The sequence below is a fragment of the Festucalex cinctus genome, chromosome 15 (genome assembly GCF_051991245.1).
Source record: "Festucalex cinctus isolate MCC-2025b chromosome 15, RoL_Fcin_1.0, whole genome shotgun sequence".
NCBI classification, from domain to species: domain Eukaryota; kingdom Metazoa; phylum Chordata; class Actinopteri; order Syngnathiformes; family Syngnathidae; genus Festucalex; species Festucalex cinctus.
Genome location: NC_135425.1, coordinates 26,334,443 through 26,346,318, shown reverse-complemented (window position 1 = coordinate 26,346,318; position 11,876 = coordinate 26,334,443). Strand labels below are relative to the sequence as shown.

At 41.0% G+C, this 11,876-nt stretch overlaps 2 protein-coding genes across 2 annotated transcripts; one reads left to right on the top strand and one right to left on the bottom strand.

Moving 5' to 3' along the window:
• Positions 1-1,325: 1,325 nt before the first annotated feature.
• zcchc9 (zinc finger, CCHC domain containing 9) lies at positions 1,326-5,020 on the bottom strand. The gene is made up of 6 exons (XM_077497160.1): positions 4,858-5,020; positions 3,896-4,274; positions 2,946-3,096; positions 2,777-2,869; positions 2,166-2,234; positions 1,326-1,834 (listed from the first exon to the last, which is right to left on the bottom strand). The coding sequence occupies exons 2-6, from the start codon at positions 4,247-4,249 to the stop codon at positions 1,722-1,724; spliced, it is 780 nt and encodes a 259-aa protein (XP_077353286.1). The 5' UTR covers positions 4,250-4,274; positions 4,858-5,020; the 3' UTR covers positions 1,326-1,721.
• A 130-nt stretch (positions 5,021-5,150) lies between these two features.
• ddx56 (DEAD (Asp-Glu-Ala-Asp) box helicase 56) lies at positions 5,151-11,495 on the top strand. Its single transcript, XM_077497389.1, has 14 exons — positions 5,151-5,280; positions 5,619-5,780; positions 5,861-6,015; positions 6,142-6,312; positions 6,619-6,709; positions 7,496-7,737; positions 8,944-9,078; positions 9,161-9,274; positions 9,347-9,441; positions 9,525-9,598; positions 10,770-10,859; positions 10,931-11,036; positions 11,114-11,220; positions 11,327-11,495. The coding sequence occupies exons 1-14, from the start codon at positions 5,224-5,226 to the stop codon at positions 11,396-11,398; spliced, it is 1,671 nt and encodes a 556-aa protein (XP_077353515.1). The 5' UTR covers positions 5,151-5,223; the 3' UTR covers positions 11,399-11,495.
• Positions 11,496-11,876: the final 381 nt, after the last annotated feature.

Genomic DNA, 11,876 nt, shown 5'->3' with positions numbered 1-11,876 from the left:
GCCGATTATGGCTTTTTTTTTTGTACTTGGTCTGAGGAAATATTCTAATATTTTGAGATAGGATATTTGAGTTTTCTTAAGCTGTAAACCCTAATCAGCAATATTAAAAATAATAAAAGGCTTGCAATATTTCAGTTGATTTGTAATGAATCCAGAATGTATGGCATTTTTGTTTTTGGACTTTCACAATATTCTAATTTTCTCAGACAGTCTTGTATACCGGGAGCCGTTTACTTGATAATCTGACTCCTAATGGAATTTAGAAATTTCAGCCTCGTCAATTCAATGTAGAAATTGGCAACGCATAGACAAAAGAAAAAAAACGAAAAAAAACGAGAGCATTTAACAGTAACCCGATTGAGGCAGCCATCCAATAAATACGTAGGTCGTTTTGAAAAGGTGCTAACTTACGACCAAGTGTGACGTATTTTAGTTTAGCGACCTCTAGTGGCAATGTTAGATAGCGCAAAAATACTAAAGAGTTTTGAACCCGGACCGTCGTCTCCTAATCTCAACCATTAGTGTCCCATGTAAAGACATCACATCACTGTACAACCTCACTAAAAGCCTCATACTAACCCCAACCATTAATCCGTGATCACAAATTAATATACATTTCAATATTTAAAATGAACATAAAAATTGTTACTGGATGGTTAGCTCTGTAAATGAGATATCTTTTTTTTTTTTTTTTTTTTTTTGCACAGAAGACCGGATTCGTTAGCATGGCCGAAAAAGGTCGCTAACGTAACACTTGGCCGTATTTCGGTAAAACGAGACTTTGTAACGTCGTGTTGTCGTTCCAGAGGGCAAATGCAATCCGGTCAACCTCGAGAAGCTGTTGGAGTTTGCAGGCGGTGCCTCGGCGCCGCCTGCGTTGGGATTCCCGCACCGGCCCCACATTCACTTCCTTCACGGGGTCGTCAGAATCTTCCCCGAAGCAAATACGTGCGCGCTGGCACTGCACGCTTCCCGTGATGCCTTCAAACGCTTCGTGACGGAGGGAATCAAAGGAAGAAGGCAAAATATTGGCGTCAAAATTTTCGAATAGCAAATCCTAACTTTGTTGAAATGTTTTAAAGCTAATTATTTGTTTGCATGAATTCATTCCATTCACTGAGTAATTCTGTACTTCAGTTGGCCTAAGGTTAATAAATACAATAAACTGAAATGTACTTTGTGTGTGTTTTTTTTTGTTTTTTTTTTTTTAAATCATTCGACCTCCGCTACTGACGGAGGGAGGGTGGACCGTAAATAGAAACAAACCATCACCCCAAAACGCACATCAAAATATTTGTTTTAAATGTAAAAGTGCGTCTTGAAAAGTTTCATTCATATTCAAGATATCTTGAACGTCATTGTTGGGCTATCTGGAAAGGCAAAATGGAATTCCAGATATCTGAATGGAAATTTCACGTAGGACAACCGACGTCTCGTTTGCATTCATGTGGATGGGATTCGTCGTCACATATATCCAAGATCATCACCTAGTCAATTACGGATATTTGAAACGGGGATTGCAGAGATCTGGAACTCCAGTTTGAGATATCCATAATGTCATTCTGCCTCGCCATAATTCCAATTCAAGATATCTTAACTATTCAGCGGCCACATCGACATTTTGGTTTTGGTTGAAAGACTCATTTACTTCTCATGATCAAAAGACGAGAAGAAAAAAAAAAAAGATTGTGCAAAGAAAGTAGATGATGTTGGTGACATCATCAGAAGAGCACCACTTTGCCGGGCTTGGGTTTGCTCTTGACGACGGGAACGTGGACGTCCTCGTGGTCGGCGCTCATGTTGTTGGACAGCCAGCCCAACGTCACGTTATGGCCTGCAAGTGAAAAAAACAAAAAACAAACCACAAAACATTTGATTGACACTTTTGCAAGTATTTCAAAACTGGCAGCATCTGAAACACATAGTATAGGCTATATGTTATTTTAACAGAAGACTCAAGAAGCACAAGAAGCAGAACATCTGATGCAGCAGAATGGTTAGAGCCGGTCTGCTGAGGCCGCCTGACACTCCTCCCCCACTTTTCATCCTTATTTTTTGTTTGTTTCCTCAATTATTTCCCCTGAAAGGAAACTTCCGCCTTGACACCAATCCAGTGTTGTGTGCGTGAACGTCCACTAGGTGGCAGAGTGCGGCTTTGGACTCACTGGAGGCTTGATGTTCAGGACAGTCCTTCTGGAAATGTTCCACTGAACCGCAGACTCGACAGCTTCCTCCTGGGAAGAAAATCAGAGTCAAAATGGAGTCTACGCCATAGGGGGGATACATTCCAGAGTAGCCTGTGGGCCTATTATAAAAAAAATCAACCAGTGAAGGGACATTGTAATTTCCAAGGAATGTTGCCGAAGAGATCATTCGAAAATGTAAACACTTGCAGAAATGCACATTGATATTCCTCGGATTCTGACCTTGTTAAATCATTGTTGATCATCATTGTGAGAAATCACCATGCGCAGTGTCTTCACAATTCTATTAACTATTTACTCATTTCCTCCCAAAAACGTATAAATACGTTTTATTTTAAATGCATCAAGTGTCACAAAGACGTATTTATGTTTTTTTTTGTTTGAATGCTAGAGCATACGGAAGGATTTGATGCACCCTCTCAACTGCAGAGAATGGGTGAAAAGAAAATTGTAATTACAAAAACAGCCAGCAGGTGGCAGTAGAGTATAAGAGATCAACCAGGGCCATGATGAAAACAAGCTGTTTCCCCAACATTTCTATGCAGATTTGTGAATAATAATAAAAAGCATACCTTGAGCGTAGAGACCTTTGGGGTTGTCCGGGCACGAGCGTGACAAATGTCCCGTCTGACCACAGATGAAGCACTTGGCGTACGGGTAGTCGCCTGAAAAAAAGCAAAAAAAAATGGTGTTCAACCGCTGTCATTTACAAAAAGGAGGAGGGGGGGAGGGGGTCCTGACCGACGGCGGGGTCCACTTTGGCCCGGCAGCGCTGGATCTCGTGTTCCGTGGAACCGCATCGGTAGCAGATGCCGCGACCCATCTCCTGGTCCCGCTCGGCTTCGGGACAGTCGGCCAGGCCGTGGCCGGGCTTGCGGCAGTTGAAGCACAGCTGCGAGGCAGGATTCAAAACAAACGATGATCCGTTTTTGTGATCGCAATTCATTGGGAATTTTTATTATTTTTTTAAAGACTTCTTTTTCCCTCTGAACATTTGGTTTGAAGAACGTGTATATGTTCAATCAAGACTAGAGCTAGACCAATATGTTTTTTTTTTCCCAGGATGGATACCGATTATTAGTAATCAAGGATGCCGATAACAGATATTTAGAGCCGATGTTCATAATAATAAAATATTTAAAATAAATAATAATAATAACAATAATAATAATAATAATACCAACTTCAGCTCATAAATTTTGGAGATTTTTAAGCATGTGTTTATGGAACAACATTTAGAGTTTGTAAAATATTGAAGTTAAAGAAAAAAAATCAGACAGTACAAATCTTTGTTTTAAAAATCTAACAAAATGTTCATGGATCTCATGTCTTCAAAAAAATGTATAAAAAAACTTCAGTAAATAGCTACCTATTGTTTTCTACAGTTAAAAAACGTGATTAAAATTTCAAAATATCTGAACTATTAAAGTTTTGACTTATTTTAGTTTTAAATTCAAACCAAAACAGAAGGTACAGAGGGTCCACAGCCTCTCTGAAAATTTAAATAATGAGTTCCCTGAATTTTTTTATTACATGAACACTTTTTCAAATGGATTAATTATCGGCCGTATGATTCCTTGAATATCGGCGCCGATGGTCTACCCCTAATCAAGACATGAAAAAAAAGAAGGGTTTCAAAACTAAGGGACTCTTTCACGTACAAAAAAAATATATATATTATGTCATCTCACCATTTTGCTCTTCTTGTCCGTTTGCCTCTTGAGCCGCCGATGTTCTCTCCTCTGGTCCTTCTTTAAGGCCACCTCCACCTCTTGCCTCAGCTCCTGCTGCCCGTGCGGCGACGCCGTCGTCGCTTGTCCGCTCTGCTGCAGAAACTCCAGGAAGCCGTTGACGTCCTGGTCCGTGTAGTCCTTCTTCTTCCTGTTGGCCTTCTTCACCGCAGAGCCGCCCGGCTGCGTGCCGCGGGCGTGGTGGCTCCTCTGAGGTTCTCCTCGTCCTCGTCCTCGTGCCCTCAGTTGACTCCAGGGCGTGGCCTCGGCCGCCTTGTGCTTGTGAACGTTGTTGGCCCGCGCCCACCTCGTCATGGCGCCGTTGTCAAAGAGTGAGGGGCTGTACAAGACAAAACAAAATTCATTAAGAGGATGGAGGGACTGTCACAAGTTAAATTGATTACAGTTGTGCTTGAAAGTTTACATCATTTTATGAGCACTACTGTAAATCTACAAAAACTAAATGTCACTCAATGACACAAAAATATGCTCTGAATGGTCACCAGAATCCACATGCACATGTCGACGCATATCAACTTCAACCTCTCAAAGCTCAAACCTTTTCTCACCATACAGTGAGCTCATAAGTTTAGAAGCACAACTGTATCAGTAAAGTTCAGATAATAAATGATTCCGTAAACGTAGGAAGAGTTTTGTGTGATTGACATTTTTGCCTAAATCAGTGAAGAGCTTGTCGATGTAAGGTGCCGCATGGGAAAACTATAATAACATTCTCGGCGTTTTCAAGCTACTTTTTCACTTTCTGACTCACCACGGCATCTGTACGTTAGCATATTAGCACTTTAGCTAGCGCGCATGTTGCCGTGAATTCAGTAGCGTTACACAGCTCTGCAGTCAATTCACCTAAGATTAAACAGCGACTTTTTTTAAACGATAAATAAAGCACAAAAACACAAGATTACCTTAAAAAGTTATAACTCCATCCATGTGTTACTGTTTTCACGGAAGCTACATGAGTTTTTTTTCCTTGTTTAAAGAAAAAACAAGACTAAATGGCGCTCTATCGCCCCCCTGTGCTTCGGAGAACCTGATGAGCAGTAATTACTTTTCTCTGAATAAAATACAATATTTTCGACGAATTGTTATTCAGAATGTTTTAATTATTATATAAACGTATATTTTACTTGTGTGTGCACATTTTCCCAGCTAAAGACTTCATTTGATCACATCTCTCGGTTCGGAAGTGGCATGATGTCGAAAAACTGCGACGCCCGCGTAGCATGACGTAGAAACTGTGCGACGCACGTGTGTACAGTGAAACTTCAGCAATGGCGACTGAGTTGCTTCAATTTCACGAAATGGGTCTTGACGACCGTCTTTTAAAGGTAACGAAGTTCTCTGCTCGATATTTACAGGCGAAATGAACTCAAGCGAAAGAGGTGGACCGCAGAACAATGGCATGAATGGAGTTTTCTACGCGGCTTGCTCCTCATCGTCATTCGTAAACACGTTATGAAAGTAACAGTAAAATGTGTTGTTTACTGTACTGTCACTGGACACGATACTTGACATTAAGAAAACCATTTAATTTATTTGATCTAAATTGCATTTTTTGTGTATTTTTCACATTTGTGCCGTAAAATTTTAGTGAAAAGGACCTGTTTTTTTTCATGAAAAGGTTGAGTAGTGTTAACAGTTCACGCAATGAATTTTCTGTGTTTAGGCGGTGGCTGATCTGGGTTGGTCCAAACCCACCTTGATCCAGGAGAAGGCCATCCCCCTGGCTCTGGAGGGCAAAGATCTCCTGGCTCGGGCCCGGACCGGTTCTGGAAAAACCGCCGCGTACGCCGTGCCCGTCATCCAGCGCATCCTGGCTTCCAAGCAGGTGACGGAACGCGAGCATCCGGCTCCTGAAAAGTGAGCGGGACCAGCCTGTGACTGCTGGTGTCTCGTTGTCGTCTCCAGAATGTCCGCGAGCAGGCCGTGAGGGCTCTGATCCTGGTGCCCAGCAAGGAACTGGGCCAGCAGGTCCAGGCTATGATGAGGCAGCTGACTGCGTACTGCTCCAGGGACGTCCGCGTGGCCGATATCTCCGGGAAAGACGATGTGTCGGCACAGAGGTCACTTTAGTTCACGTCTTAAACCTTTTTTCTTCTTCTTTTTTTTCTTTTTTTTTAAGAAGGAAGCGCATGTTCAGAATCAGAATGGACGGAACATGTTTGAGTGGTTTCCTGGTTGTCACGCAGGCCCATCCTGATGGAGAAGCCCGACGTGGTGGTGGGCACGCCTTCCCGCGTGCTGGCCCACCTCAACGCGCGCAATCTGAGCCTGCAAACGTCGCTGGAGACGTTGGTGGTGGACGAGGCCGACCTGCTCTTCTCCTTCGGCTTCGAGGACGACCTGAAAAATCTGCTGTGGTGAGAAAACGTCACGCGCGGTTTTTGGCGTTTGTCGCTAGGGCTGCGCAATATATCGAAAAAATATCAATATCGCGATATTGGCCCATGCACTTCTTATTTATTTACTGATGTAAAATGGATTTACTTGTAAAAAACAAAAACAAAAAAAACCAAACTTGTATTCGCACTTCAAAATGTTTGCTTTGTTCCTGTTTAACTGATATTTAAAACTGATATTTATGTTGTATACAGCAATGCCAGTTCTTAAAGCGCTTTATAAATAAAGTTGAGTTGAGTAATATTGTATGTTCAACACTCCTGCAGCCACCTGCCGAAGATCTACCAGTCCTTCCTCATGTCGGCCACCCTCAGTGACGACGTTCAAGCCTTGAAGGAGCTTCTGCTGCACAATCCGGTAAAGTCCATCCCAGAGAGCTGTCAAAATTAATCGATTAATCAACAAGTAATCAATTATCAAATAAATTGACCACTATTAGTCCTTCATAAAAGAAGACTTAGAAGATTAAAAGTTCCAGAAGCACTCGGGATAAAATGCAGTATCGTATCGTAATAAAAAATATAAATTAATTGACGGCCCTTTGAAATTTTGCATTCCACTATGGCTGCAACAAATGGATTAATATGCCGATTAGTCGATGAATTGGGTTTTGGATTCTCCAAAAAAAGATGCTTTATTATATTATATTCTTTATTATATATTGTTTTTTTTATTTCTTATTTATATATTATATTATATAATATTATATATATATATATATATATATATATATATATATATATATATATATATATATATATATATATATATATATATATATATATTCCCGGATAAGCGGAAGAAGATGGATGGATGGATGGATGGATGGATATATATATATTGTATTTATATATTATGTAATATAATTATATTTATTTTTTATTATATGAATTTTATTTATTTATTTTGTATTATTTATTGATTATTTATTTTAATGTATCATTTATTTATATTAAATTATTATTTTATGATTACGTATTTTTTTTTCATAGATTATCGTGGATTCATTTACCTGATCAATATATTGATAATCGCGGCATCGTCATATCATGAGGTGAACAGAGGTTCCCTCCCCTAAACACAAACGAAAGCAAACGACAAATAAAAGTCTCGGGCATAATTTAACGTTGGCGCCCCCCGCAGGTGACCCTGAAGCTGCAAGGCTCCCAGCTGCCGGACAGCAGCCAGCTGCAGCAGTTCAGCGTCCGCTGCGAGGAGGAGGACAAGTTCCTGCTGATCTACACGCTGCTCAAGCTGCGCCTGGTGCAGGGCAAGACGCTCATCTTTGTGGCAAGCGTGGAGCGGTGCTACCGCCTCAAGCTCTTCCTGGAGCAGTTCAGTATTCCCGCCTGCGTGCTCAACTCGGAGCTGCCGGTCCAGTCCAGGTCAGAACCCCCCCACCCCAGACCTTCAGTGACAGTTTAAATTGACCCGCTTGTAAACTGCGTGACATCTTAAGAGTTTGACAGGATTGAAGCTAAGGGTAGAATTTACAAGTTGAACAAAAGGGATCCATCGTTACAGACATTCAATCAGATTCCGTGGATCCTTTAAAGGGACAGTGTGTGTTCTTTAGCACCATCCAGTGCTGAATTAATAATTTATCCGCCTGGTGGTCGTTGCCGAGTCCCGCGATTCGGGCTGCCATCGCTTTGCTCTCGCTAGCTTTTGCTAGCTTCTCATGCTAGCTGCAGCCGCTCTTGCTAGCTGCTTCAGCTAGTTGTTGCGAGTCGCTCGTTAAAGTACTGCTGATTGTGTTCTTAAAGTGCTTTATAAATAAAGTTGAGTTGAGTTGAGTCAAACACACGCCTTATTGGGGTGATATTTGTGGCAAGGACTACTCCAGCTACTTCTTGTTAGCCGCTCCAGCTAGTTCTTGCTAGCACCCTGTTAAAGTTAAAGTAGCGCTGAATGTCACACACACACACACACGCCTAACTGGGGTGAAATTTGCTCGAATCACCCCAGCTGTTTCTTGCTAGCCACTCTTGCTAGCTTCTTCAGAGAGTTCTTGCTAGCTGCGCTTGTTAGCCGCTCCAGATAGTTCTTGATAGCCACACTTGTTAGCTGGTTCAGCTAGTTCTTGCTAGCTGCGCTTGTTAGCCGCTCCTGCTAGTTCTTGCTAGCCACTCTTGTTAGCTGCTTCAGGTAGTTCTTGCTAGCTGCGCTTATTAGCCGCTCCTGCTAGTTCTTGCTAGCCACTCTTGTTAGCTGCTTTAGGTAGTTCTTGCTAGCTGCGCTTGTTAGCCGCTCCTACTAGTTCTTGCTAGCCACTCTTGTTAGCTGCTTCAGTTAGTTCTTGCTAGCTGCGTGTTAGCCGCTCCAGCTAGTTCTTGCTAGCTGCGCTTGCTAGCCTTGCTAAGTGTGGTCTCTCTGAGGCGCATGCTTCAAAATCGTCGCATTCTATTAGTTCACCACGAGGTGGCACCAAATAATACACGCTATCCCTTTTAAAGAAACTTATCTTTTCGATTTCCTATGATTGTTACTGAAATATGAACGTGATGGTCTCGTTTTAATGGCAAAACGACTCCACAAGAGTGAAAGCTTGGCCACCAAAGTCCGTTTGGCTTGCGTCGCTCCCACTGCAGGTGTCACATCATCACGCAGTTCAATCAGGGATTCTACGATTACATCATTGCCACGGACGAACGCAGTCTGGTCGAACCCGCCGCCTCTTCACAACCTGCGGCGAGAGACAAAAAGAAGAAGAAGAAGGCGGGAAAGTGAGTCCTCGTTCAAAGCGGACCGGAAATCGTCCTCGTCCGAAATGTCTTCAAGCGGGCTGCGTGTGCTGCGTTTGTTTAGGGCGAAAGAGAAGGAATACGGCGTCTCCAGAGGGGTGGATTTCCAAAACGTGGCCAACGTCATCAACTTTGATTTCCCCGCCACCGTCGAGTCGTACATCCATCGGGTGGGGAGGTAAACAAACGTACTTGTCAACAAAAAAATTAAAAAAAAGGACGAAAAAGTTGACGGTAACTTTTCATTCAGGACGGCGAGAGCCGACAACCCGGGCACGGCCTTGTCCTTCGTCGCTCACACGGAAACCGCTTTGATGTCGGAGGTGGAGGAGACGCTGACGGGAGGTAAACGTTGGGGGAGCGCGTGTTCGCGTGCGCGCATTTTCGCATCTGATTGGTCGCGTAACGGTCTGGTGGTTCGTCCGCAGATGATGCCCAATCCTCCCTGAAACCTTACCAGTTCACCATGGAGGCCGTCGAGGGCTTCAGGTACAGATGCAGGGTGAGTCTGGTCCCAACGCCGCAAATAACAGCGGGATGAGAACGGAACCCTGAGGAACCCCACAAGTCAGTGACGCCATGCTTGGATGTCAAGCTGTCAAAATTCATCGGTTCAATCCATACGTAATTGATTATCCAATAAGTAATCGAGTATATCACTATACGAATACAAAGTACGAAATAGACACCAATCACTGGTTGATAAACAGTAATTAGGGGAAATAAAGGTTTTTGTAATACACTTTAATGCAAAATGAAAACGAATCCATTGTAGCTAAAGCTATAAAGAGGTTTTGTGTATAGACCCCTGAGGAACCCCATTGATGCTATAAAATGGATTCTTTGTGTTTTGCTAGCGTTGGCACACAAAATGTGGCCAAAGAAGGGACTTAGGAATTATGGAGAAAAAAAAAAAAAAAAAAAAAACAATAATCACGATTATTTTGGCAATAATTTTAATCACGATTATTCAAATGATTATTTTTTTGGGTACAAAAGTAAATGTTTAAGGATTTAAAAATACTAAGACCAATAAAAAAAAAAACAGGGACCAAAGAGAATTTATAATACTATTTATAATAATAATAGATATTTATTTATTTATTTATGATCATTTATTCTTTGGTACGAAACAAGCAAAAGTTTACACTTTTAAACATATTAAGACCAATTTAAAAAAAAATAGAAACACTATAATTATGTCAGGTAAAAGTAAACAGAATTTATAATATATAGTTATAATAATATTTAGTTTTTGGTACAAAACAAGAAAATGTTTAAATGTAAAAAAATAAATAAATAAAAATATTAAGACAAATAAAATTATTTGAAACACTAGAATTATGCAAGTTAAAAATCTTTTTTAATTATTTAAAAAAAAATAATGAAAAAACTCAAAGTAGTATTGATCTTTTTTTTTTTTAAAGGATAATGCTGATTTTTTAATTGTGGAGTGCAATAATTGAAATTGTTATTGAATTATGATTAATTGCATAACCCTTGTATGACTTATAGTAGGACCATGAGGAACCCCACAAATCGAGTCAAAAAGAAAGTCAAACAAAAACAATGCAAATTCCAGTGTCGAAATTTTTTTTTAAAAACATTTTTTTTTTTTGTCTGTTGTTTGTATTTGTTCCATGTGGCCGATTCTGAATCATTCCCCAACAAAGGACGCCATGCGATCGGTCACCAAGCAGGCGCTGAGGGAAGCCCGACTGAAGGAGATCAAGCAGGAACTGCTCAACTCGGAGAAGCTGAAGGTGAGCGGCTGCTCGTTTAAAATGAATAAAGTGCAAAGGTCACGATCGGTCGCCTCCGCTTTGCCAATCAGGCGTACTTTGAGGACAACCCCCGAGACCTGCAGCTTCTCAGACACGACCGGGACCTCCACCCGGCCGTCGTCAAGCCTCACCTGAAGAACGTGCCGGAATACCTTAGTCAGTCACGCTAGCTCGTTAGCATCTTCTGTGGAAACAAAAAAAAAAAAAAGTTGATTTTCTGACCTCTCATGCAGTCCCGGAAACTCTGAGGGGCGTGGTCAACCCGCTGTCCAATAACAGGAGGCGGAAAATGCTAAACCAAAAGCCAAAACCACACGGAGTCAGCAAAAAAAGCTTCAAGGTAAGACACGCCCCCCTTTTTTTTTGCAACATACTGACTTGTTGTCGCCTCCTCTGAAAACATTTGGTATTGCAGTCGTGTTTGATGAAGTTTTTTTTCCTTAAAGGGGAAGAATCCGTTGAAGAGTTTCCGCTACACAAAAAGGGAGAGGACCAAAAAGCCGAGCCACTCGTCATAAGTTGGGTGATGAAAGGTGATCCAAAATTCACTTGTTCACTTCCACTTTTCCAAAAAAAAAAAAAATCAAACGTTGTCTTTTTTTTTTTTTTTTTTTTTTTTTTTTTTGTAAATTTCCATTCATAATAAAATGTCTACGCCATTCCCCAAATCAAATTTTTTTTTTTGAATGTTTGACACCATTTACTCCCGACACACACACACACACACACAAAAACATTCTGGGACAACAGCCAACGTTGTGAACTTAATCTGCAGCACAATTGGATGCATTTGACATTCTATTGTGCTTTTGTAATACGCTTTAATTCAAAATGAGAATGAATCCCATTAATCGATTGAATAATAGATAGATTAACCGATTCTTAAAAATATTTTATATATTTGTTATAAATAATAATAATTATATATATATATATATATATATATATATATATATATATATATATATATACTGGGACAAAAAAATTGTCCAAAAA

Bases quoted from the DNA above. Each gene is read 5' to 3' on its own strand.
- zcchc9 (XM_077497160.1), bottom strand. From the start codon at position 4,249: ATGACGAGGTGGGCGCGGGCCAACAACGTTCACAAGCACAAGGCGGCC. The intron at 3,097-3,895 runs GTGAGATGACAT...CCTGCCTCGCAG, and splicing joins CGGACAAGAAGAGCAAAATG to CTGTGCTTCAACTGCCGCAA. The intron at 2,870-2,945 runs GTCAGGACCCCC...GCTTTTTTTCAG, and splicing joins CAAAGTGGACCCCGCCGTCG to GCGACTACCCGTACGCCAAG.
- ddx56 (XM_077497389.1), top strand. From the start codon at position 5,224: ATGGCGACTGAGTTGCTTCAATTTCACGAAATGGGTCTTGACGACCGT. The intron at 6,710-7,495 runs GTAAAGTCCATC...CGCCCCCCGCAG, and splicing joins AGCTTCTGCTGCACAATCCG to GTGACCCTGAAGCTGCAAGG. The intron at 9,079-9,160 runs GTGAGTCCTCGT...GCGTTTGTTTAG, and splicing joins AAGAAGAAGAAGGCGGGAAA to GGCGAAAGAGAAGGAATACG.